This window comes from Pseudopodoces humilis, chromosome 1, assembly GCF_049639895.1.
Source record: "Pseudopodoces humilis isolate 2021_Gansu_Grassland_sample_001 chromosome 1, ASM4963989v1, whole genome shotgun sequence".
In the NCBI taxonomy this organism is placed as follows: domain Eukaryota; kingdom Metazoa; phylum Chordata; class Aves; order Passeriformes; family Paridae; genus Pseudopodoces; species Pseudopodoces humilis.
The window spans coordinates 147,544,389-147,568,548 of record NC_142200.1 but is presented as its reverse complement, the minus strand read 5'-3'; the positions used below and the strand labels follow the sequence as shown (position 1 = coordinate 147,568,548).

General features: G+C 48.1%; 1 protein-coding gene across 6 annotated transcripts in view; it reads right to left on the bottom strand.

Annotated features, from left to right (window-relative positions):
- Nucleotides 1-7,181: 7,181 nt before the first annotated feature.
- XIRP1 (xin actin binding repeat containing 1) overlaps nucleotides 7,182-24,160 on the bottom strand; it is a 33,558-nt gene continuing 16,579 nt past the window's right edge. For 2 of the 6 annotated variants that reach the window (XM_014256766.2, XM_088066183.1), the window contains exons 6-8: nucleotides 18,674-18,906; nucleotides 17,435-17,488; nucleotides 7,182-15,841 (exon numbers count right to left, since the gene is read on the bottom strand). In XM_014256766.2, coding sequence (XP_014112241.2) covers nucleotides 8,153-15,841; nucleotides 17,435-17,488; nucleotides 18,674-18,906 — 7,976 coding nt within the window. In that variant the 3' untranslated portion in view covers nucleotides 7,182-8,152. Of the gene's footprint in view, nucleotides 15,842-15,965; nucleotides 16,056-17,434; nucleotides 17,489-18,673; nucleotides 18,907-24,160 lie in introns of those variants that run through there. The other 4 variants (XM_088066185.1, XM_088066188.1, XM_005527766.3 and 1 more) reach the window with 3 other exon arrangements.

Genomic DNA, 24,160 nt, shown 5'->3' with positions numbered 1-24,160 from the left:
GGGGCCTCTGTGGCAGTGAGAGTGCAGCCCCCTGTGCCCCCCAGGTTCATCCTCGGGGTGGATTTAGTGTTTTGGTGTGTAGGGTGGGGAGCAGGTGAGGCACGAGGCAGAGGTTTCACAGGCTCCAGGACAGGAGGGAGGGAGGCACAGGCAGGTCCTCTCTTCAGCTGAGCCTGCTGGATTGCAGCCACTCGCTGGGACACCTTCCCACCCCGCTTCCCTTCAGTCACACCCCCACCCCCAATCTCTCCATGGCCTCTCTGCTCTCTGTTCTTGGGCCAGGAACACACCTGCTCTCTTTCCTTGGTGTAGGTGATTCCAGGTAAGAATCTCCCCTTCTCCACTGCTCCCTCCTGACCCCTCAGCACCATCCTGCCTGCCCTGCTGCCTGCAGCCTGGTAGGTTGGCAGGCTCAGTGCAGGCTTCTTCCAGGAATACAGTCCATTTCCACCTTTCCCATTGACAGCCAAGGCTGCTTCTGAAGGTGGCCAGACTGTTCTGAGCTTGTTCCCTAAGAGGACAGCCCTGCTGTTCCTGTGCTCAGCCAGCTGCAGATCACACTGTGCATTGAAAAATGAGCGTTTCTCTCTTGTTTCAGCCTTTTTGTCCCTGTTACACCAGTCCTGGGGCTGTGGTCCATGCTGAACGTGGAGGTGCTCCAGCCTTTCCATCTCACTTCTGCTTCCAGCCCCAGCCATCAGCTTGTAGTGGACTTGGCAGTAAAACACCCCATGGAGGGCAGCATAGTTCTGCAAGCTGGAAACACACATTGGCACAGCTGTCAGTGTCTGTGTGGGAGGAGAGCTGTAGCACTGATGGACAGGCTTTCAGCAAAATCATTTTTCAGTAGGGAAGGGGGGAGGGGGTTGAAGAATGAAACCTTTCAAAAGTAGTCTTGGCTTTCCCAGAAAATATTTGATTTTTCTTTCAAACACCAAAACAACATGAAAAATTAAACATTTCCTTGCAATACCTCTGGGGGCTGTAGCCCAGGTTATGTGCAATCCCTTTCTCATTTACAGGCCAGGCTACATACCAGTGCTTCATCTCTGCCCCTGTATGCACAGCATGGACCTTGTAGGTAAAAGTGCCCAGGGCTCCCATGGTACAGCAACTGCAGGATGGGAGGAAGTGTCTGCAGAGCTGGGGACAACAGCATTGCAAGCAGCTTCACAGGGGGTGGCTGTGTCAGCCACTGACATGTGGAAAACAAGTTAGCATTGTGCCCTGGTGACAGGGCAGCCAGCTACAGGCTGAGCTGCATGGCCAAGAGAAGTGAACTTTCCTCTGTATTGGATTTCTGAAGGATTCCATGTGGAGTACTTTGTCCAGTTTTGGGCTCTTCACAGCAAAAAAAACCTCCATTGCTGTCCTGGAAGGAATCCAGAAAAAAGCCACTAAAGTGGGGAGGGACCTGTGTCATCTGAGGAGAGGCTGAGGGCTGGCTTAGCCAGGACCTGCCAGGAGAAGGTTGGGAGGAAGAAACTCATGTCTGTGTGTGTCTATTTTATGGGATGTTATAGAGAAGACAGAGCTGGAGTGCTCCTGGAGAGGGGCAGTGACAGGATGAGAGGCAGTGAGAACAAGTTGTAACACAGGGAATTATGATGAGATGCAAGAAGAACCATTTTCACTGGTGGTCAGATGTTCAGAGGGCCCCAGCTGAGACTGTGTTACCTCCACAATAGTCATTCACACCTCTCCTGGACTTTTCCTGAACTGCTGCCCTCCTTGGGCCTGAGAAGGCTGAGTGGAGGCTTCCAGAGGTGCCTTCCAACATACCTGGCTTGATGTGATGCTTGGGAGCAGGATTTGGTGGTGGACAGAGTTGGGTAAATGGTTGGACTCAATGATCTTAGAGGCCTTTTCCAACCTTAATGATTCTGTGAACATAGGAGGCACCCAAATGACTCCTCCAACTACATCTCCTATCAGTATTCTCAAACTGTAAATGTTTATTGTAGCTCACCCTCCCACCACCATCCGTGCAGATTCCTGATCCAGAAGCATCTGCAGGCTTGAGGCAGGCAGTTTTCATCCTCCAGTGATGGAGACGCAGATGGGATCAGAGAAATTGCCTGCCCTTTTTCTCATTTCCTGAGTCCTGCTCTGTCAGAATTACCCTTGGACAGATTTGGTGGAAACTACTTGGGCATTCCTTAAAAATAAATACACCAAGGTCCAACGACTCACCTCAGCTTCCTCCCGCAGACCTGACAGCAGAAACACGAGCGGTGCACACACACCTTGTCAGTGACCACACTCTCCATGGGATAGACTGGCTTCAGGCAGGAGGCACACATTTCTTTCAACATGGGCTGAAGAAGGAGAGACTGAGGTTAAATAACTGAATCATGACCACCTGGAAGTGCATGTGCAAGGAGATTTACTGAATCTCCTGCTTGCGTTGTGTTTTCTTGTTGTTCTCTTGCATATGTATTGTGAGAGCTCAGATTCCTGCCTGACTCAGTCTTGGATGGGTCGGTGTTAATTTTTAATCAGAACAGAGAGACAGAGCACCCTTGGATCTCTGATGAGAAAAAATATGTTCATTTGATTGAGAGTAAATGATTCATTCAGTTGAATAATTTAAAAACCTTGAGTGAGGTGAGAAATGTTGCTTTGACTCAAAAACTCTGTGCAACTCCTGGAATCACTGGTATCTTATGGCTACTCACACAGACATAGTCCAAACCCTGGAAAGGCAGCTGATATCAGCATACAGCTTCCACAGCTCCATGAACCTGGTGGTTTACTCCACTGTGTTTACTCTCTGGATTGTGTTGTGTGCTGTGACCTGATTCCCCAGACACCTCTTTATGTGAAAAGCCCAGAGAATCTCTCTGGGATGCATTGCCAGCACCAGCCACATTAGTGGAGAGAGAGAGAGAGGGGAAAAGAATCTTGGCTATCAGCCCAGCTGTAGAGAGAGCTCCAGGTATTCTGCATGGTCAAGTGACCCCGAGGATGCAGGTGGCAGTGAGGATGTCTGTGCACTCCTCACTGTGGTGCAAAAGCAGAGGCTCAGCTTAGCTGGTGAGTTAATCTGAAAATGCAGGGCTTTCCAAAGGCCCAGAAGGAGCACAGCTGGGCCCTGCCTAACTCTGGCAGGTCAGTGTTCTGACACTCCTTCATATCAGGACAACTGCCTCTTTGGCAACTACCTCTTTGGTCCCTTCCAACCCAAAACATTCTCTGACTCTGTGTTTCAATGAAACAGGAAAGATGTTTCTGTATCTCAAGAGATGAGTTGACACGAAGAAGCACAGGAACAAAACCTTGTCTTTTTACTTTCAATAGATGCCTGGGGAACCAATTTTTAAGTTTTTAACTTCCATTTGTCTGAACATTAAGGCCAAGTCATCTTTGCTTTCCTGTGACAACACTTTCAAGAAGATGAGTTTAACATCTTGAGGTTTCTTTCTTCCTTCTAGAGGGAAGCATGCAAACAAAATCCCTGCATTTCCTTCAGTCTGAAATGACCCCAGCACCCCTCTGCTCTTCCAGTCCTCTGCAGAGACCAGACCATAGGTCTGTAAGTGAATTCAGAAGTAATGGGTGTCTAAGCTCCCATTATTCTCAGTGGAGGTCCAGTTGAGGGAATCTAAATATTCTAAAGAATATGAAACATCTACCCTGAAGCAGGTCCAGGTAGTTGTACAAAATTTGATCTGCTTGCAAGGTGAATTTCACCAACAAGACTGCAGAGCTTCCTCTGATGGTGATGAGCTCTCACCCAGCACAAGGGTCTGGGTCCTGGCAGAGAAGAGAGTAACTCAACATCTCTGTTGTATAAGGAAAAAAATGCTTTCCTTTAATCATGAGCAAAGAAGGAAGAAGAGCTGTTTAGCAAACAAGCAGGATCTCTCTCCTCTGAACTGGGAATGAATGTCTGAATGCCTGGAGTGTGTTTCCAAGGTGGGATAATCTTTTATAGGGGATACTGGTCTTTTTCACAGGGGGATTTATTTTTAGTGCTCCTTGTCTGACACATGACAAGCACTCCTGCTCTGCAGAGGTGTATTTGTCAGCCCCAGGAATAAGTCTTCCTAATGGTCCGGGAGATAGAGAGGTGATTAGAAGCAATTGAATGGCACTGCAGGCAAGGAAATTATCCTAAGGCTTCTGTGAAATGCAGTTACAGGGTGTTCCTGGAAGGCTTTTCCAGCACACTGCTGATTACTGCAGTGCTGAACGTTGCAGCTGGATTATGGCTTATCAGTTGTTGCCTTTTTTTCCTTGTGTGAATTAAAACCTTTATATAGCAGTAGAGGTCATCTTGAAAACGCCTGTGTTATCAATAAGCAGAGAAGCTGGGGAAGGGTCTGGAGCACAGGGCTTGTGAGGAGCAGCTGAGGGAGCTGGGGAGGCTCAAGGGGCACCTTCTCACTCTCTACAACTCCCTGATAGGAGGGTGGCTGTGGGAGCCTGGTGTGGGCTGTCTCTTCTCCCAAGTAGAAAGTGATAGGACCAAAGGAAATGGGCTCAAGTTGTGCCAGGGGAGGTTTAGATTGGGTGTTAGGTAATATTTCTTCCCAGAAAGGCTTGTCAGGCATTGGAGCAGGCTGCCGAGGGCAGTGGTGGAGTCACCATGCCTGAAGGACTTTAAAAGACATATAGATGTGGCACTTGGGGACAGGATTTAGTGGCATGTTGGTAGCGCTGGGTTAATGGCTGGACTCAATGGTCTTAGACAGCTTTCCCAACCTTAACAATTCTGTGATTCCATGGTGAGCACAAATCTTTCAGACTGAAGACTGAGTGTGCTCAGGGAGGCCAGTGACTGACAGAGCTGGGAAGGGCAGCACTTTTTGTGGGCACTTCACACGAAGCCTATTTCGTGTCCACTGCTGCAAAAGCACTAAACCTGTAGCTGAATGTCCTTTGACCCCTCAAGGAGATACAGTTCTGACATTACCAATGGTCCTCTGTCTCCTGGTCCAGATAACTCTCCCATCCTGCTCACTTTTGAAAATATCTACTGTGTGAGAAAGCAGAGCTACCAGGGCAAAGAACAGTGAACAATATCATGTCTTGTACCCCAAAATCACAGAAAATCTGTGACAACTCATTTGGGATCTGAAAGTTTGTATGTGCTCTGCTGGTTTATTATTGCAAAGTCTGAAGTGCAGTGAATGTGAACTGATCCTTCAGCTTGTGTTTGAGTTTCAAATCTGCATTTGTTTTTTCTTTCCATCTCTTTCAGTGTCTCAAGGAGCCATGTATGGTGCTGAAATAATGCAGCATCTGTCTCCTCATCATATTTCAGTTTCTAGCTGATGGAAATCCATGAAAGAAACACATCTTAAATGATCTTAGCCTCATAAATGGCTCTTTGAGACATTTAGAAATCCTGTAAAACCAGGAACACAAACAATAAGATTGGTATTTTTAAGCAGTGGCAGTGCAGGATATTTGTGTTTATTTGAGTTTATGTGGAGTAATTTTCATTGCCCAAATAACCTGTTTGCAGCTTACTAAATTTGCTCCACAGCTGTCCTTCAAGAGAAATTAAACAAATGTGTGATGGAAGCTGAGATGGAAATAAAGAGGGAGAAGAAAGGAGTGTTGAAAAAATTTTGAAGATGATCTCCAGATAAACAAGTCTCCCTTATTTTTGCAACTGGTCCTACTAAAGGAATTGGGAAGGTCTAAGCAGTTATTTTTTTCTGATTGCCTGAAAAGAGATTTGCTCAGTTTATTATGATCTACTCTTCCAGCTCAGCCTTCAGTGTGGAACTAAAAATTATGTCCCTATTCTTCTTTTGGCATGTCTTTCAAATTCACAGGGTTCTAGATGTAAATCAATGCATTCCGGTTATGTACCTCCTTTCTGGAGAAGAAGCAGAACTCCGACGTGGTCTAGAACACCTCAAACAAGGTATTCATAATGCAAGATGACAACTGCTATTTGAAACCTAACTATGGGCTTAGAGATATGGAGTGTTAGGTTCTGAGCTGTCCCTTCCTCTCCAGAGTCCTGCTCCTAATTCATTAGTGTCGGCTCTTTTTCCTCAGAGGAAAAAAGGCAAACATTAACTGTACCAACTTATTTTTTTTTTACTGAAGTTACTGTCCCATTCTCGGATAAACTGAGCGATGAGGTGTCTGCCTGTAGAACAATCAGAAGAGCTACAGTCAGACAGAGAGACTGGCAGTCTAAGTCTGAGCCAGGCTGCAGGACTCAGCTCCACAGCCTCACCTCAAGTCCTGTGCACAGTTTTGGTCACCACAATACAAGAAGGACATGAAACTATTAGAGTGTCCAAGAGAGGGCAACAAAGATGGTGAAGGGCCACAAGGAGAAGCCGTGTGAGGCGCAGCTGAGGACACTTGGTCTGTTCAGCCTGGAGGAGAGGAGACTGAAGGGGAGACCTCACTGCAGTTCCAACTTCCTCATGAGGAGGCGGGGCAGACGCTGATCTCCTCTCTGTGTGACCAGTGGCAGGAACTGGGGGAATGGCCTAGAATTGTGTCAGGGGAGGTTGGATGTCAGGAAAATGTTCCTTCCCCAGAGAGTGGCTGGGCACTGAAACAGGTGCCCAGAGAAGTGGTCACAGCACCAGCCTGAGCTTAGGAAGTGTTTGGACAGTGCTCTCAGCAACATGGTGGGATTTTTGGGGATTTCTTGTGCAGGGCCTGGACCTGGACTCAATGGGCCTTGAGGATTCCCTTGAGGATTCAGGATATGCTGTGATTCTTTGAGAAACCATCTGGTCCCTCTGTGGGTTCCTCACATTCCCCCACGCCTGGAGAGAACTCCTTCCCACCCAGCCAGCCCTGAGCTCAGGGTGAGGTAGGTTGAGGCACAGCAGTGAGTAAGGGCTGGTTCATCAGCTGCTCCTCCTTGTAAGGCTTGTGGCAGCCCAGCACCTCAGCTGTCTTCTCCCACGGGGGAAAGGAATACACACAGGTGTCCAGACCTTTCCTGGTGTACCCATCCACACACCTTCAGAGAGTCCTGGACTGGGGGGTCTGTGTCACCCTGGACTCATTTTTCAGATAAGACTATGAATGCTCTTTGCTGCAGGGCTGATGATCCACCCACACCACAAAGCAGATGTAGACCAAATCCCTCAGAGCGCTCTCAATGTGTGATTCAACCAGTCCATCAAGAGATGATTTCTAGGTATTTTCAGAGGAAAGAGGCACTGAACAAAATAAACTCAACCAGACCAAAGTATTTTCAGAGGTAAAGTTTACCGTCAGAACGCAGCAATAGAAGTTAAAATAAAAAAAAAAAGCCACAAAATATCTTAAATCTTGAGTTGAGAATGTACAAAACAAAGTCATAATAATAAGAAAAAATGCTTTACAAAGTCTCAAAATGAATTTAAACAGTAAACATGAAGGAAAGCATGGAAAATCTAAAATAAGGGATTTGTGTATACTGAATAATAAATTACAATTCTAGAAATAAAGAAAAGAAAGCAGTAACCATTCTGACTCAAGAATCTTTCACAGCATCTTTCTTAGGGGGAATGGCATTGATTGTAGCCGTAGGTCTTGGCTTTACAATTTCCAGTATCATCAAACACTTTCCAGGAACTGAAAAACAAACTGATAAATAACTCCCCCAAGTCCAAGAGTGACAAAAACTCAAGATATATTTTTTTTTCCTTTTCTTTTCTTAAAGGCTAAGAGAAAACCTATCCAACCCACCCATCAATATGAGCTTGTGTATATATATGTGTGTGTGTAGGATGCCCTTCTTAGAAAAAGAAGGTACCATAAAGGTGTTTGTTTGCCAGTGACCACATTGATTGGTTCTTTAATTGATCCTACCTATCCTTCCTTCTGCAGTAGTTCAGAGAAGCCTGATCCAACACCTCCAACCACTCCCACCAAACATTCTAGGGGGAAGTAACCTAAGGTGCCCATGGATGGATTTTTCCCTTGTGCTTCTAACAGTGCCAGGACTCTGGGTTGTGGTGCAGCACCAATTCTGTCGGGTTGGCCAGCTGAGGGCTGTTCTCCAGTGTCAAGGCAGGCTGCGCTTGTCCTGTCTGTGTGCAAACACCAAAATGATGACCCTGAGAAGTCCTTATGGCGTAGGTAAATCCCTGTGTGTAATGTGGATAAAACAGGAGAAATGTTTATCGTGGCCTTTCTTTTTTGTCTTACACAGTCCTTTCTTGTTCTCCAGAATCTCTTATTTCTTTGGCTTGGAGTTGCCAAAGGTGACAAAGACCACTCCTGGCTCCTGAAAACTCCCATTGGTGTGGAAGTCGTCACCTGGGCTCTTCAAGTACCTCCGAAACACAGGTGAGGCAGATACCTCATACTGGGGATGAGAAACCACATCGCACGTGGAAGATGTTTGTGTCTCGGATTGCTTGGTGACTGTGGTGGACGAAGTGATGATTTTGTTTCCAAACTGGTCCATTTCCTCATACTGCTCCATGACAGTCCGGGTGGCTCCATAAAGCTTGGACCCGTCGGGCCCTGTCTGCAGCTCCAAGATGCTTTTCTGCCTCCTTGGATTTTGTGGGCTGGGGACATTCAGGGAGCGGTATTCTGAAAAGCTGCCTTTCATCCCACAGGGGCAGCTGTCTTTGGAGGTGTCCAGAGAACACTTCTCTTTGTCACTTGTTGGATGGTTGGCATTGCCAAGTGTGTGCTGTTTCATGGAGCTCAGCCCAGCTTTCATTTGGACCGGGTCTGGCCTCTTCTCTAAGGGTTTTGTGTCGTGCCCAGCAGTCCCTGCTGAGGGGTGGTTATAGGAGCTAAAGCTGTTCTGAGCAAAAGCATCCCTCTTTCCTGGAGAGTCAAGACAGTCTGGTGAAGGGCCATCCTGGGGGGAATGTGCTGTCCTGGGTGATTCTGTTGGTTTCCTGGCAGCAGACTCAATGGAGATGTAGGAAGGTGAGGAGGGAGAGCTGACACGAGACTGAATGAGGCGGGGGACCTCTAGCTCTGCCTTGGCTGCCTCCATCTTTTCTGCCACCTTTGCGCTTTCCACAGATGCTGCTTCTCCTGCCTCCAGCATGACTTCCTCTTGCCTGGCTTTGCTTGAAACAATGCTGATTTTGCGGATGTTGCTACTGCTGACAGAGCTCTGAGCGCTCCCCAGAGACTCCTTGAACAGCCCTGAGAGCCCAGCAATGTCTGACTCAGACTTGAGACTAGAAACAGAATAAAGAGCTTTCTTGATGGCCTCCTCGATGTCCTGGATGCGGGCAAGTGTCTGCTCCTTCAGGTGGAGAATCTCAGCACTTGCTCGCTCCAGGTCCTCAAAAGCCAGGTCCACTGAGGAGAGACTGTCAGCATCCTCCTTTGCCTCGGCCTTGTCCTGTTGCTTGGCCTTCTGGCGCACAACCCACTCGGGGACCTTCTCAAAGAAGCTCTTGAGAGCTTTCACATCCACTTTGCTTGTCTCCTCCTCAAACTCCCTCACTCTGGTCAAGATCTCTTGCAGCTGCTCCTGTCTCCTGAGGTTCTCAAAGATCTCCATAGTCTCCTTGACATTGCCTTTCATGATCTCCTCTTTGTGTACTGACAACCTCTTCCGACGCTCATCTTCCGTTTCTATCTTTTTTTTCTCTCTCATAACAACCACTGGCTTCTCCTGGGCAGGTGTCTCTTCCTCCCTCTCAGGACATTTCTGTTGCCTGCTATTTCCCTGCTGGTGCTCCTCAAAGGAGTTCACTGACTGCTGATGGAAGGACATTGACTGAGACATTTGCCTCCTTTCATGCACCTGCTTCACGACTCTCTGACTATCCCACAGTCCATAAGAATTGGATACACTTTCCCTTTCCACCTTGGATGAGGCATTTTGTGCAGTGCCATCTCCTCTTTTTGGAGGGCTGTTGTGACCCACAGGGGAGGTGCTTGGCTCAGTTTGTCCTGGCACATCTTGTGTCTGTGCTCTGCCAGGACTGGCTGGAGGTGACAGTGAAGAGCACCCATTCTCCTCTCGGCACAGCTCTATCTGCCTTTGAGCCACCTCTCCTGAGCATCTCCTTGGAGCAGCTGCTTTATCACTCATCATTCCCTGCTTGACTTCAAAACCAACCACTGCATTTTTCACTGTCTTTGAGGTCTTAGCACTGTCTAGTTCTACCTTTCCTTGTCCTCCTTTGCTGGCCTTGTACCTTTCTTCTGCTATTTGAAGAGGGGTTTTGGCAGTGTATTTTGGCAGCTTTCTCTCAGGGTTTATACCCTGAACTGTGACAGACTTCTTCACAGATGTCTCTAAATTGCAGCATTTTGCTTGAACCTCCTCATAGCCTGATTGTTCATGAACTTCCATGCAGCTTAATCCCAATTCTGTGGGGGAGGGCCTTGTCTTGCTGAACTCCCTCAGCCCTGAAGGTTTAGGGGGCAGGGGTGGAGGGATGGGTTTTGTCGATCTGTTTGTGCTGTAATTTGCAGAATGTGCCTCGTGTAAGAGGCGCTCAGGTTTTGGAGGGGGAACAGGTTTTTTCCTGGGTGGGGCAGTAGTGTCTGGTTTTGGAGGAGTCCTGGGCTCCTCTGCAGGGCTCTGGTCACTGGGTTTGCAGGACAGAGAAGAGAGAGCAGGAAGAGGGGTCTGGAGTAGTGCAGAACATCCTGGGGCTTCATCTTTGCTGGTTGGTAATGGAAGGGCACCTTCTCTTGCTGCTTTAGTTGAGGGTGGGCAATGCTCTGCTTTCATCACAGCAACTGAGGGAGGAGGAGGAGGAAAGTCATTATCAGCCTGTGACCCTGAAGCCACTACAGCAGCCTCGTTACTAGCGAGTTGAGTCTCATTTTTCTTTTTACACACAGAATAGGACTGCCCTGCATTTCTGTATATCATAGCAGCTTTAAAATCCCCTCTGGAGACATTAATGTTAGACTTTTCCAGCGACTGAAGTGTGGCTTTTAAATTACCTCGGACAACGTCCTCCTTTTCTACCAGGCGCTGTTCTGTGGCGGCACTTTGCAGTGCTCTGATAGCTGTCTGCACATCCCCTCTGACACCAACATCTCTTTCTTCTTGCACTGATTGCTCTTTGTAATCAGACTCAACACAAGGGTTTATATAGGTTTTCACGGGTGTGGCAGTATAAAGGCCATCCTTAATGCTAAAATCTCTACTGGGCACAACTTGGATTTCCTGGCTCAATAGTTGTCCTCCCTGTACTTCCTCAGAAGCACTGACCTTTTTGTGTGACGCTATGCTCTTCTGAGACATGCTTGCATGGGTCTTGGATGCCTCCTGGACTCTAGTGGTGGTGGTCCTGGTGGCAGTGCTGGTGCTCTCCTGTTTGGTGGATGAAGAGTCCTGTTGGTGTACAGTCGATTGAAGGGTCATGGTCCCCTGTGAGCTGACTGTCTGCTGCCTGCAGGCTGTGTGAACCTCCTCCCTGTTCCTCTGGAACTTGCTCTGAACATGGTGTTGAATGTTTTTTGCTTCTGCTGTTGCCAGCCTTAGGCTTTGCATTGCAGCCTGAAGATCAGTCCCCAGGGCCTTTTCTTCTGTCTGAGCCTGGCTGGCTTCCCCAGGCACCACACGCTGCTGTTTCCCATCCACTTCTGCCCTCTGAGCTGGGTTGGCTCTCACTTGGGTTGGAAATGGGTCTTGTATCATAGTTTTTGGTTCCCTCAAATGGGCAGTGCTGGCTTCTTCTTTCTCTGCCTTCTTGCTGGCATCTGCAACCCTTTGGATTGACTTTGTAGTCACCTTAAGCCCTCCAGACAGAACTTCTTCCTTTCCCATTGCTGTGGGCAGGGGCTTCCCAAGACACTGCACAGTGGTGCCTGTCACACCTGCTGCATGCACAGCCTCTCTCTCTAACACACCCTCTCTGCCCCTGCTTTCACATACAAATCCCTTTTTGTCTCCCTCCATAGCCCCTGGCTCACTTCCTGCAATTACTTTCTCTATTTGTTCTTTATTTGGCAAGACATGTATGTTAGCCCCTGGCACAACCCGTGGGCCGCTCTCATCTGCCCCCTCCTCCTCTGCTTGGGAAGAGATGAGGGATTGTATCTCTGACTCCTGCTGGAGATTCTTCAGATAGCTGAGGTCTCCCTTCTCAATGCAGCTCGCAAAAAGTTGGACATTTCCCTTCTCGTTATCCTCACGCTTGATGGTGGCTGCTGCTTTCTGCTCCTGAGAAGAAGCCAACAAGTTCCCAATGGTTGACTTCACATCCCCCTTGACAACTTTCTGCTGGACAGAATGGAAAAGGAGGGAGTAGAGGGTCATCTTCACTGATCCTGACTTTGTCTCTTGTAGGACCATCCCCTTTTTGATGGAAGCATCTTGACTGAGGAGACCCTGTAAGGCCTTGGCTACATCTCCACTCAAGTCCTCTTTGCCTTTAATGGCTTCACTCTGGTCCAGCAGCTGCAATGGGCTTACTTTGATCTTGCCCTCTCTGTCCTCCTCCACCAGCATGCTCTGAGCTTCCACATTGGTCCTGTGCAGGAGCTGCAGCATAATCCTTTGCAAGTGGCCTCCTACAATCTCCTCTTTCAGGATCTCTGGAGCTCCTGGGCTGCTGAGCTGGTACTTCACCATCTTCACACTTTCCATATCATTAGCTTCAATGAGGATCCCATCATGCTGGATAGCCTGGCAAGTGCAGAGAGTCTCTAAGGTCTCCTTCATGGTTCTTTCTTTCAGTTCTATTTCTATGCTACCTTCAGAAGCACTAAATTTATCCAGGGGTGTGCTCTCAAAGAGCCACGTCGTGCTTTTCACATCTGCGCGAGGAATCTCTTCTTGGGGCCCAGTGCTGGCTGTCACCTCTGTGTCCTTTAGGGTGTCCATGGGCTGGGTTTCAAACAACCAGGTGCAGCGTTTTACGTCCCCTTTCTGGCTGTCCTCTCTCTGCACTGTGCTCATGGATGAGCTTCTCTCTGCGTCCCCGTACAGGGAGTCCACAGGATGGTTCTCAAAGAGCCAAGTGGACGTCCTCACGTCACCCCGCTGCACGTCACTGACGCTGACCATCCTCACATACTTCTTCTGGCCCACTTGCTGGGACTCAAAAAGCTGCTTGTTGGACTGAACATCACCCTTCTGCACATCATCTACTGTTCTGGGCACAGACAACTTTCCCCCTGGGAAGGAGTCAAGAGGCTCTGTCTCAAACCTCCACCGAGCAGTCTGGACATCTCCTTTCTTGATGTCCTCTTGGGTGACAGCCCTAATCACAAACACTTCTTCTTCCTTCTTGATCTGATCCAGGGGCTTAGTTTCAAACAACCACCGGGCACCTTTCATGTCACCTTTCATGATCTCTTCTTTCTGAACTGAGGTGACCTCATGGTATCGGCCCTCTTTGTCCTGGATAGCGTATAAGGGTTGGCTTTCAAAGAGCATTGTACAGGACTTGACATTGGCTTTGCTCATGGTGTCTTTCTGGATCTTCTGGAGTTCTGTCTCATCCACTTTGTCATGGATTTGATCAAGGGAATAGGTCTCAAATACGAACCTTTTCCCTCCAACATCTTCCCCCTTGATATTCTTTTCAGGAGGTATTTCCTGGATGCCCTCAGAGCTGTCCTTCAGGGTGTCCATGGGGTAGTTCTCAAAGAGCCATGTGAACTTGTGCACAGACCCAGCTTCAATTGTTCCAGCATCCTTCTGGGATTTTGGCTTGGTGGCTGTGTCCAAGGGTTTGGCTTCAAAGAACTCTTTCACTCTGGACACTTCCCCAGACTGGAACTCCACACGACTGGAGTACCGCATGGTTTTTTTCCGGTCAGCTTCACTAACAGTGCTGCTGCCCAAGGGTTCAGTCTCAAACAGGTGCCGGACAGTTTTGACGTCCACTCCTTGTAATTCCTCCTGACTGTAGGCCTTACTGACTTGCAAATACTGCTCCTCCTGGCCTTTCAGGGAGTCCAGGGGCTGAGTCTCAAACATCCATGTGTAGGACTTCACATCAGCTTGGGGCACGCTGCCATCCTCCTCCTGCTTCTTCTCAGCCTTCTCATACAGGGTGTGCATGGGCTGGGTCTCAAACAGCCACCGGCAGGTCTTCACATCCCCCTTCTGGGAGATCTCCCGCTTCACTGAGGGATGCTTCTCCCCTTCCATGGCTTGGAGATGAATGACATCCATGGGCTGTGTTTCAAAGAGCCACTTAGCTGTCCTGACATCACCAGCCACCACCTCTTGTTTTGTGATCCCCCGTATTATATCCACTTTCTTGATGCTTTCATCAAACTGGTCCAAAGGCCTGGTTTCAAACATCCACTTGTAGTTCTTGACATCACCACTGATGATCTGCTCTCTGCTTACAGAAGTGACTTCATGGAAATTGCCAAAGCTATCCTTGATGGCATACAGGGGTGTTGTCTCAAACAGGATTTGGTTGGCTTTGACATTGCCAGGTGGAATCTTCTCCTCCTCTTTGGCAGCAGGCTCAGCATCAGCCTGCTTAATGCTGTCTAAGGGGAGAGTTTCAAACAGGGTCTTGAAAGATTTAACATCCCCTTTCACTACCTCTTCCATGCTGGTGGCTGGAATTTCTTCCTCAAATGCCTTGGAGATACTGCCAAGGGGACAGGTCTCAAAGACATGTTTTCTTTGTTTCACATCTCCCTTCTCCTCTGCTGAAAGCTCTACTTTCTTCAAACGTCCCACCTCAAAATTGTCTTTCAGGGTTTCCATTGGCTGCGTTTCAAAGAGCCAGAGTGTAGATTTCACATCACCTCCAATGACTTGTTCTTTGGCTACAACACTTTCTGAAGCTTCTCCTTTCAGGGAGTCAAGAGTTTGGGTCTCAAAGAGCAATCTTTGTTTAGTGACATCTGCCCCCGTGACAAAATCTGTGGAAGCCTTGAAGTCCTGTTCTTCAACTGTGATTTCTCTGATGGCATCCAGAGGCTGAGTTTCAAATATCCACCTTGCTCCACTGACATCTGGCCTTCCAATTTCTTCCAGTGAAATCCCACGGATTATCTGCACTTTGGAAGTGTCCTTGTTGATGGTATCCAAGGGCTGAGTCTCAAAGAGCCAGCGAGCCGTCCTGACTGCATTGCTCTGAATTTCTTCTCGGCAGACAGACTTGATTTCATGGATAGTCCCACTTTTGTCTCTGATGGCACAGAGTGGCTCGGTTTGGAAGAGCCTGACAGTCTTCTTAACATCACCTTTAAGCTCCTGGATTTCTGACTTGAGTTGTAGGATGCTCTTCTCCTCCACTGAGGAGCAGCGTCCTATGGCATCCAAGGACTGTGCTTCAAAGAGCTGTGTGGCCCCTTTCACATCACCTCCCTGGACAGGCTCCTTGAGAACTGCCTCCTGCACCTCAGTTTCATCCGAATACAGTTTGTTTAGTGTGTCCAGTGGTTGGGTTTCAAAGAGCCACCGGGCAGTGCGAACATCCCCTCTGGCAAGGTCTGTTTCCGACACCTTGGCTGATGTTGACAGATTGTATCCATTTATGGACTGGCTTTCAAACCTCAGAGAAGTGCTTTTCACATCCCCACTGGGAATTATCTCTTCTTCTGTCAGCTTCTTTGTGGCTTGATGGTCCCCAATGGAGTCAAGTGCCCAATTCTCAAAAATCCAGCGCATGGACTGAACCTCTCCCGGGAGAACTTTATCCAGGTTCACAGAAGCCTGTGCATTGGGATCCTCAGTGTTAAGCATTTCTGCCAGGTCCTCAGTCACAGCTTCTTCCAGATTCTTCCTGAGCTCGGGGTGCATGTGCCTGTAGAGCCTCTTCAGCTCGTTCACCTGGCGCTGCTGGTAGAACTTGGAGAAGGCTTGCTTTGGAGGAGGCACCGGGAGTGCATTGAGATCCTGACCCCCTGGAGCGATGACCTGGACTGAGCCCACGGCTGGAGGAGGCGGCAAGTCATCTTCTATTTTCTTCATGGCAACTTTAGATGTTTTCTGAGCTTCTGACATCTTTGGGGAAACAGTTTTAAACGTCAGCATCACCTTTCACCCCCCATCCCCTTGGCCGTTAGTGGAGTGAACGGCAAAGGGAAAAGCCAGCAGGGGAAATCCATGCACCCAGTAAGCTCCATACCTTTGGTTCAGTAGCACACAGCACTCCAAAACATCACACCACAGCACATGCTCCAGGCTTGGTGTTAGCCCTGCTTCCACAGCAAAGTGAGGTCTCTAATCCAGGTGAGATGGTTAGTCTACAATTCCCAGGATTCTGTCCAGCAAGAGCACAACAGAGGTGCCCGATTTGGACTATGTCACTGAGAGAGAGAGAGACCCCAAGAGGGATATGGATGACTTAGAAAAGTCAGCAGAAAGTTAACTTCTCCCTCCTGCTGTCCAGTGCCCAGAAGTGTTGTGTCCCCAGCTGAGGACCTGCAGAGAGTCTGGAAACAAAAGATCTGGGTGCAGGAGAAAGCCAAGGAGCTATTTGTGAAGTGGTCTCAAGAAGAAAATGGGGAGAAGGAATTAAGTGTCAAACTGAGCTGGTGAGGTTGGCTAGTGAGGTAACATGATGAGATTTTGGTAGGGTGCCCACTTACTGCCCAGGAGGGAGGGCTTGGGGAAGGATGTTGATCCGATTAATGATTTCTTCTGTTGCACTCAGAAGTGTGTCCCATGTCACCATTTGCACAAGAATAGTTGCACATTTACGCAGTTGGAGACTTAAATAAAGCTCTTCTGACTTGCAGACTTGTACAGGCACGAGGCTAGATAAGGTTTGCAAACTGCTGGAATCAGCAGCCTGATTATCTGTGCTGCTTGAGGAGGAAAAGCAAGTCTGAGGGACCAGAGGTTGGGGTAACACCTATAGCTGGAGGCCAGGAAAGTTAGACCTGTTTATACTCAGTCAGACTGAGCTCATCTCAGATTCACAGCAGTGTTGGCACAGAAGTGTACAGGGTGGGTTGTGGTTGTCCATCCTCTCTCTGAGCCTCCATTTCTGCAATTTTCTCCTCAGTTTGTGCATCCTGGGCACCAAACATTGAACTGAATACCTGCAACCTGCACTGCCTGGGCATTTATGCACAGGGAAGGTAGCTGAAGCCTTTAATCACTGTTTAAAAGAGACCACAATCCTAGTGGCTTTCCTTTCAGTGAGCAGATCTGCTGACCCTTGGCATGCCTGTGCAGTTACGTCTGCAGAGTTATGCCTGGAATATTATTAGTTGTTGCTCAAAGCAGTGGTGCACGGTGTTATTTCACTCTGTTACACACAGATTGTTCTGGCTAAAAATAAGTTTTGAACATTAGTAAAAGAAACCCACACTCAGAACACCAAAATCAGCATATTTTGCAGCGAGTGAAAAATGCAAATCTTTTGCATGAGCCAATGTACTTGGAATGCACTTTTTAAAATAAAGGGCTTGTTTGATTTTTTTTTTTTAATCTTTGGAGAACTTCTGAATGTGGGGAAGGGCAGCTGAGCAGCTGATAGCTATATTCAGTATGTAAGTGCTCCTGGCTGCCTTGTGTGGGTATTTAGATCACACTCACAGGCTACAAATATTTGGTTAGATAACGGTGCTTATCTTAAACATTTCCTACCTTGCTTTTTTTCTCTCTGTGGGAAGAGTGAATGGAGTTGTCCTTCACAGTACTCTGGAAAAGATATGAGGAGAAATGCCATGAAACTGCACAGCAAGACATATTCTCTGCATGTATATTTTTATATACTTATATGTACTAATGTGTATATCAATTACAGAGGACTGAAAACCATGCAGGTGTAATCTTCTCTTTTGGTTCAGTTCTGTACAGCTGAAAAAGCAGTCTTATTCCAAGTTGATCAGATACTTGTTTCCTAATGTCTCAGTCAACAAACAAAACCCCAAATATATTTCTTTAAAGGTTGGGGAGAAACAAAACTAGCACTGATCTCTCCAAAGTTTCATTTAGCCTATATTGTTCCTTATACTTCAATATTTAAAGCAATGAAACAGATCTACATTTGTAATTGCATTATGAATTGTGTAATTTATTGCTTTGTAATTTTAAAAAAATAATTTCTTGGTTCTCTAACCAGCTGTAATTTTCCAAATGCAATCTCCACTTATTTATTTTCAACTGTAACTGCTTCATCTGGACCTCTCCCTGATAAACACTCGAGAGAATACATCTCTGAACTGGGACCCCATAAAAGGTTGAGAGTGTGGGGAAATATGAATGTGCCTGCAGGAAGGGTCAGGTATGAAATCCCATCCCATATCGCTCCTGGATCACCAGTGGAACTGGGGAAATGGGAAAAATATGCCTCATAACCCTTATAACCTGTATTATCCTGTGACCTGATGATCAGCCTGGAGTGGGGGATTAAATCCCTGGATCCCAGACTCAGGAATATAAACAGAGAAGCACAGGGAGGGAGGTGGCATTGCAAAGTTGTGCTTGAATGTGGCAAATATATATTTATATATACATATATATATATATATACACACACACACACACACATATATATATATATATATATCTCCTGTGTGTGTGGGAATGGGGATGGCATGGAGACATGTAAGACGTATGTGTTGCTCTGTACTAATTATTTCCTCCATGGATGTATGTGAATATAAATGTGAAAATAAAGAGGAATTCTTATTATGAGTAAACCATATAGGCTAGTGGATGTAGGAGTGTGTGTGTGTTTGCACGTGTGAATTTAATAAGTATGTGGTATACGCCGTTTGCACACATTTATCTTACATTTGCAAGCAGCGAGCGGAAAATGGTCACTTTTGGGAAAACAAAGGGTTTGTTCAGATTTACAAAACCAGACAGGTTCTCTCTCACCCTCTCATGGCCACTCGCTGGATGGGACATTGCTGGGATGCCGCTGGTGGCTGGGGAGGGGGAGGACGCGCTCCTTACCGGCTGTGCGGGGCTGGCGTCAGCAGCAGCAGCTGTCTGTGAGAGATACAGAGCTGACAGCTCCTTCACGGAGGGCACAGAGCACCTCCCTCGTCCTTGCTGAAGTGTGTGGCTGGTGCTGCCTGATGGGTCTAAAAATGACCGTGCGGGATCATCTGAAAGAGGGACAGACGTGTGTGGTGAGCCACGAGCCACAGGCAGGAGGGCAGGGCCAGCATCGCCTTCCATGGGCTCTGCCAGGCCTCTGGCACCGCACACCGAGTCCCCTCACATCCCCTGCTCTGCTCCCCAAAACTCAACATCACACTCTTCTATTCAGGGAAAAAACATGGACATTCCCATCTCCTTCATGGCTGAGGGGGACAGTAGAGCCTGGATGAAAGTGACACTTTGGCAGTGACCTGATGGCCCCGTTCCTGCTTCTCTGGGCAAGGCCATCACCAAACATGAGCATGTCAAAGGACATGGAAGAACTACACATATCAAACTTGAGCCAATTCCTGCTATTTTTGCTCAGTGGCCACAGCACTGTCCTGTGGGTGTGTCTCACAAACAGTTACATCCTCTTATCTTTGCCTCTCCCTGGAAGCTCATTTTAGGAGAGGTGAAAAGTGTGTGAGACCTGCCACAGGATGCAGCAGGGAGCACTTGGTAGAGCCTTCAAACCCTGCTCTGAATTTAGAGATCTGATATTTTTATCTGCACCAGCTCCCATGGGGTCCCCACTGGAGCTTCAGTGTTCAATGAAAGAAGCAACTCCAAAATGTAGCCAAGAACTTTCTTTTTGTATTAATCTGCCAGGTGTGAGGACAGTTCTCTCCACCTCACACCACAGATATCCACAGGATATAGAGCTTTACACCTATAGGGTGCATCTCAGCCCTCCAGGTCAGTCAGGGCTGTGATTTCTCTGTTCCCACTGTAAAAACACGAGAAGGTTCTCCCGCTCTCTGCAGGGCTTGTGCTGTCACATTCGGATTTAGTGAGGTATTTGCAATGCTTTCTGTTTGAACAATGGGCTCTGTCTCCACAAATCCAGCTACTGCACAGCCAGGAAAGGGCTGATGTACTTTTTAATATGTGCACACTAGAAGCATTGCAGCCATTCCAGCATTCTTTGCCCTCAAACCTCAACCCCCAAATCACGAGAATTAGAAAACAACAAACCAAATTACTCTTCTTCTTTGTGTTCTGAATTTTAAGTGTAGATTTTCAAGTTTTTCTCTAAAATCCTGAAAAATACTTCAGTTTTGTTTTAAATTGACAAGAAGCAACTCCATGCACTAAAAGTGTGCTTCAAATGAAATACCAGTTCCTATAGGCACAAACATGCACCAAAAAGCCATGATGATAAGAGCAGAGAGATCTCAGTAAGTTGCTGCTGGAAGGGGCCAAACCTCAAGATTTCTGTTGTCCTTTAATCCAGCTGCTCCTGCAGGTGTGCAGGTATTTTGATGCAGAACCAAGGCTGGATACTTGGGGAAGCAGTGGGATGCAATACAGACTTAACTGCCCAGTTCTGCTGGAGATCGCCAGGACACCAGAGGAGGAAACAGAAGGTATTTCCTTAATGATATGTTGCCTTTTTTTTGCTAAATCTCCATCTAAATATGGCACCTCTCTCCCTGATTTCTGCTATCCACAGCTTAAACACTGAGCCAAAGGGAATTATCTGTCTACAGCCACTGCAGCCAGTGGCAAGGCTGGGGCAGACCTGGTGCATCCTCAGATAGGCTGTGAGGTTGCAACCATCCTCTAGTTGCATCATTTTTCCCCACTCTGCTCAAGACACACCAAACTTCGACTAGATCCTGGATTTTTGAGATGAACAGCACTCAGGAAATCATAGAATGGTTTGTGTTGGAAGGAACTTTGGAGAACATCTCGTTGCAGCCCCCCTGCCATGGGCAGAGATGCTACTCACTAAATCAGGTTGTTCTGAGTCCTGTCCAGTGCGGCCTTGAGCGCTTCCAGGAATGGGTCATACATAACTTCTTTGGGCAACCAGTTCTCACTACCCCCACAGTAAAGAACATTTTCCCTGATATCTAATATCAATCTCTCCTCTTTTAGTTTAAAAGCTTTTCTCTAAAATACTGCAAGAATTCACTGGAAGAAGTGTTCCTCTTTGTCCTAGGGACGTCAGGAGAGTCCTTGCAGTGTGTGCTGAACTAACTACAGAAACCTTTGGGGAATCTAAAAACATTCCTTTTTGAGGAATTTGAAAAATCTTGTCTGGAAATGTCTTTCTTTCATCCTACATTGCTGAATTACCTACTGGAAAGGCATAAAGGGGTCCAATCAGTCTGGCAAACAGCAAGTTTTTTCTTTGCACGATAATGAGATTTGGCTAAGTCCCCCAGCAAGAGCAATGGGGAGAACTGGGCATAGTGAACCTTACTAGCTTAAAGGTAGAAAGGAAACCAAGCACACATTTTCAGCCTTTCTGGCTGGAAAAATGAACACAAGCCCTTGGCTGCCTTGAAAACCACATCTAGGAGGTGGGAGCACCTCATGGCAAGGCAGGGACCCTGCCTAGGCTGACACAAGTGCTCCTGTGCTTGACTATTTTGGTGAGAAGTGCTTAGCAAAAGCATCCCTGTGCCCATGAGCTGGGCTGGTGATGTTTAATGGTCTCCTCCCACCCCAGGCTATGGGCACTGCAGTGAGATTATATTATTTGCATTGACCTATAGGCCTGTAGGTTCATATATTTCACAAAGGAAAGCAACGTGACCCTCCAGCCTCGAACAAATAGTGCAGCTGAAGGAAGATTTTCAGTTCAGGCAGTGGGAAATAGCACAGTGCCAGTGTTGCCCGTTCCTTCACCCTTTAGCTTGGATGGATGAAAGGCCACAGGCTTGTTTTAATGACAGATATAATTAGATACAAGGCTTTTGTTGAAGGCATCCCCTTATCACTGCCTTTGTTTTCTTTTCTTTTTCTTCTTCCCTTCTCATTTTAGACTTCTTTTTTTGTTTGTTTTGTGTTTTTTGTTTGTTTTGTGTTTTTTGGTTTTTTTTTTTGTGCAATGCACAGGCTGTGCACAGCCCTGTGTTTGCTTCTCATTTCTCACAAAACCTCCTGCCTTGGAGGAGGGATGCTCCATCCCTCTGTGCTGGCTCTGCCCTTCCACAAAATCTGGTCTGTGCCTGACAAAACAGGCTGGTGCCTCCCTCTAAATCTCTAATTATAGATAAGAGCCGAAGAACAGCAGCTCGTTCTGCTAACGAGGAGGCTCAGCTGTCCTGTGTGCGACATCCGGGCGGCGCCGAGGACATCGCAGGGGCCGGGAGCAAGGTGCGGCATCACAGCATCCCCTGGGAGGGAGCGCCGAGCTTCCCAGCTGCGGATGCTGAAACACGGCTAAAGGTCGCTCTGCACACCAGGCTTAGGGTGATATTTGTTGTGTATGAGGTGGAAGCCCAGTCTGAAATCTGCCCCGGGCTCTGCATTTCTGTCTCGCTGAGCGAAAGGGCTCCGCTGGTGCGCCCGGCATCCGCTCCAGCGCTGAGTGATGCATCCCGCGCCGCGCTGATTGACTGCACGACTGCGGCCCCAGGGGTGTTAAACACGATACTTCAGGCATTAAAGCATCGCCTGTGAGCTAAAATAGGAGGCAAAAATCTCCTGAAACCCCCCTCCTTCCATCCCACCCAGTGGCTGGCACCGCGGCCGGCGGCGCTGCTGTCCGAATGAAGGGCACGGGGAATGCTCCTCCCTGGTGGCATTTGTCGGCAAAATGTCCTTCGTGTCAGTGTCTGGTGCCGGATGAATCTGCACATTTTGTGTGAGGGGCTGGGGTGTTTGGACTGCCCATAAGGAGCAGCTGTCGGGCTTCTTGAGCTCTTCCCATGCCCCGTGTATGTGCAGGTCGGGCTTGGTTTACAGCCTCTCTGCCCCGAACGTCACACCCCAGGGAGGGCTGTGAGACATGGAAACTTGCAACAGGGGAAAAGAATTCCTCATATTCTTTTGTCCTCACTGATCTTTCTAAACACAGGGGGAGAAGGCAAGGCAATGGGGGGAAAAGACTCTTAAACATTCATCTAAAAGTTCACTCACTTCCTCTCCAATTATTGCCCATAAATCACTCAAGTGCTCTGTCTCCTGCTGAAGATAATATTGCAGGTCTCTTAAACCAGAATCATCTTACACCTGGCAGCAAGCTCCTAAAAAGTGGAAAACAAATCACCAACAAAACCTCTGCCCCCTCCCTCCCCTGAGAAAACCCCATCTCACCAGTAACAGGGCAGCTCTGTTTCACCCTACTTTCTATTTAAACCACTTTATCCTATGAACAAACAACGCTACCCACCTGTTGGTGTCCACCACCTCTCTGCTGGCACTCCTTCACAGCCCGGCTCCCACCACCAACCCCAGTGAGCTACCGAGCGCCTGAGTCACCTATTAAAAAAGGAAGCTGCAAGCTCAGCACCAGTCTCCCGGGTCGCCTGGCCAACCACATGTCATCAGCTGTGCTCCCAAAATCAGCCGCCCTGAGCAAACACAGCTGCTAAGCAAAGCCCTTTGTGTCGCCGCCGCGCCCCTCCGGGAGCTGGGGCTTGTGTAACGGGGACTGGGATGGGATGGGGGCTTGAACAGCGCTTGCAGAAGTCAGAGGGAAAGGGATGGCCCTGTGGGGCAAGTTCTGCCAGGGTTCTGTCCCTTTCCATCGCTCACTGATGGGAGCAGTGCTGCAGAGAGCATCCCCTCCTGAATCCGCATCCTCCATCCCCTGCTCAGTGTCTGCTTGACTTTGCTGCCCTGAGGTCACTTTTGGGTTTGCCATGTTGGCTGCTGGGCCTGGCCTGCCTTGTGCCATGGAGCACATGGGCATGTTGTGGTCTTGTGCCACATGTTGTGGTCTTGTGCCTTGTGCCTTGGCTGTGCCAGGACTCCAGTACCACGAGACATTTGGTGCATCCCATGGTGCAGGTCCCAAACCCAATTCTCAGAGGTCAGCAGGAGCAAAGAGAAGACTCATGTCCTGGAGCTCCTTAACACCGGGGAAATCAAGGCAGGAAAAGAAATTATTTCTTCAGATTGTGAAAGCAACTTTCTGTTCCAAGGGAATGGAGGTGAACTGACAAGGAAATGCTGCTTTGAGGCTCTCTGGGCTGGCTGTTTCCTGGGAATTTGGGGCTGGTATTCCCCCCTGCCTGTGATCAGCCATGGGTTACCCCCATCAGACAGTCACTGCCAGTTCAGACTCCTGACCCAGGAGTGTGTGACACCCCTGTGTGACTGGACATGTCCCCAGTATCACCTGCTTGTCCCTGTTCATCCCAGTTTTTCCCATTAGTATCTCACTGACCTGTCCCAAAGCTGGAAGCACATCCCTGCAGGTGTGGACCCCATTTCTAAGTGCCTCTGCCCTTGCATGTGGCAGCTGCATGTGCAGAATCA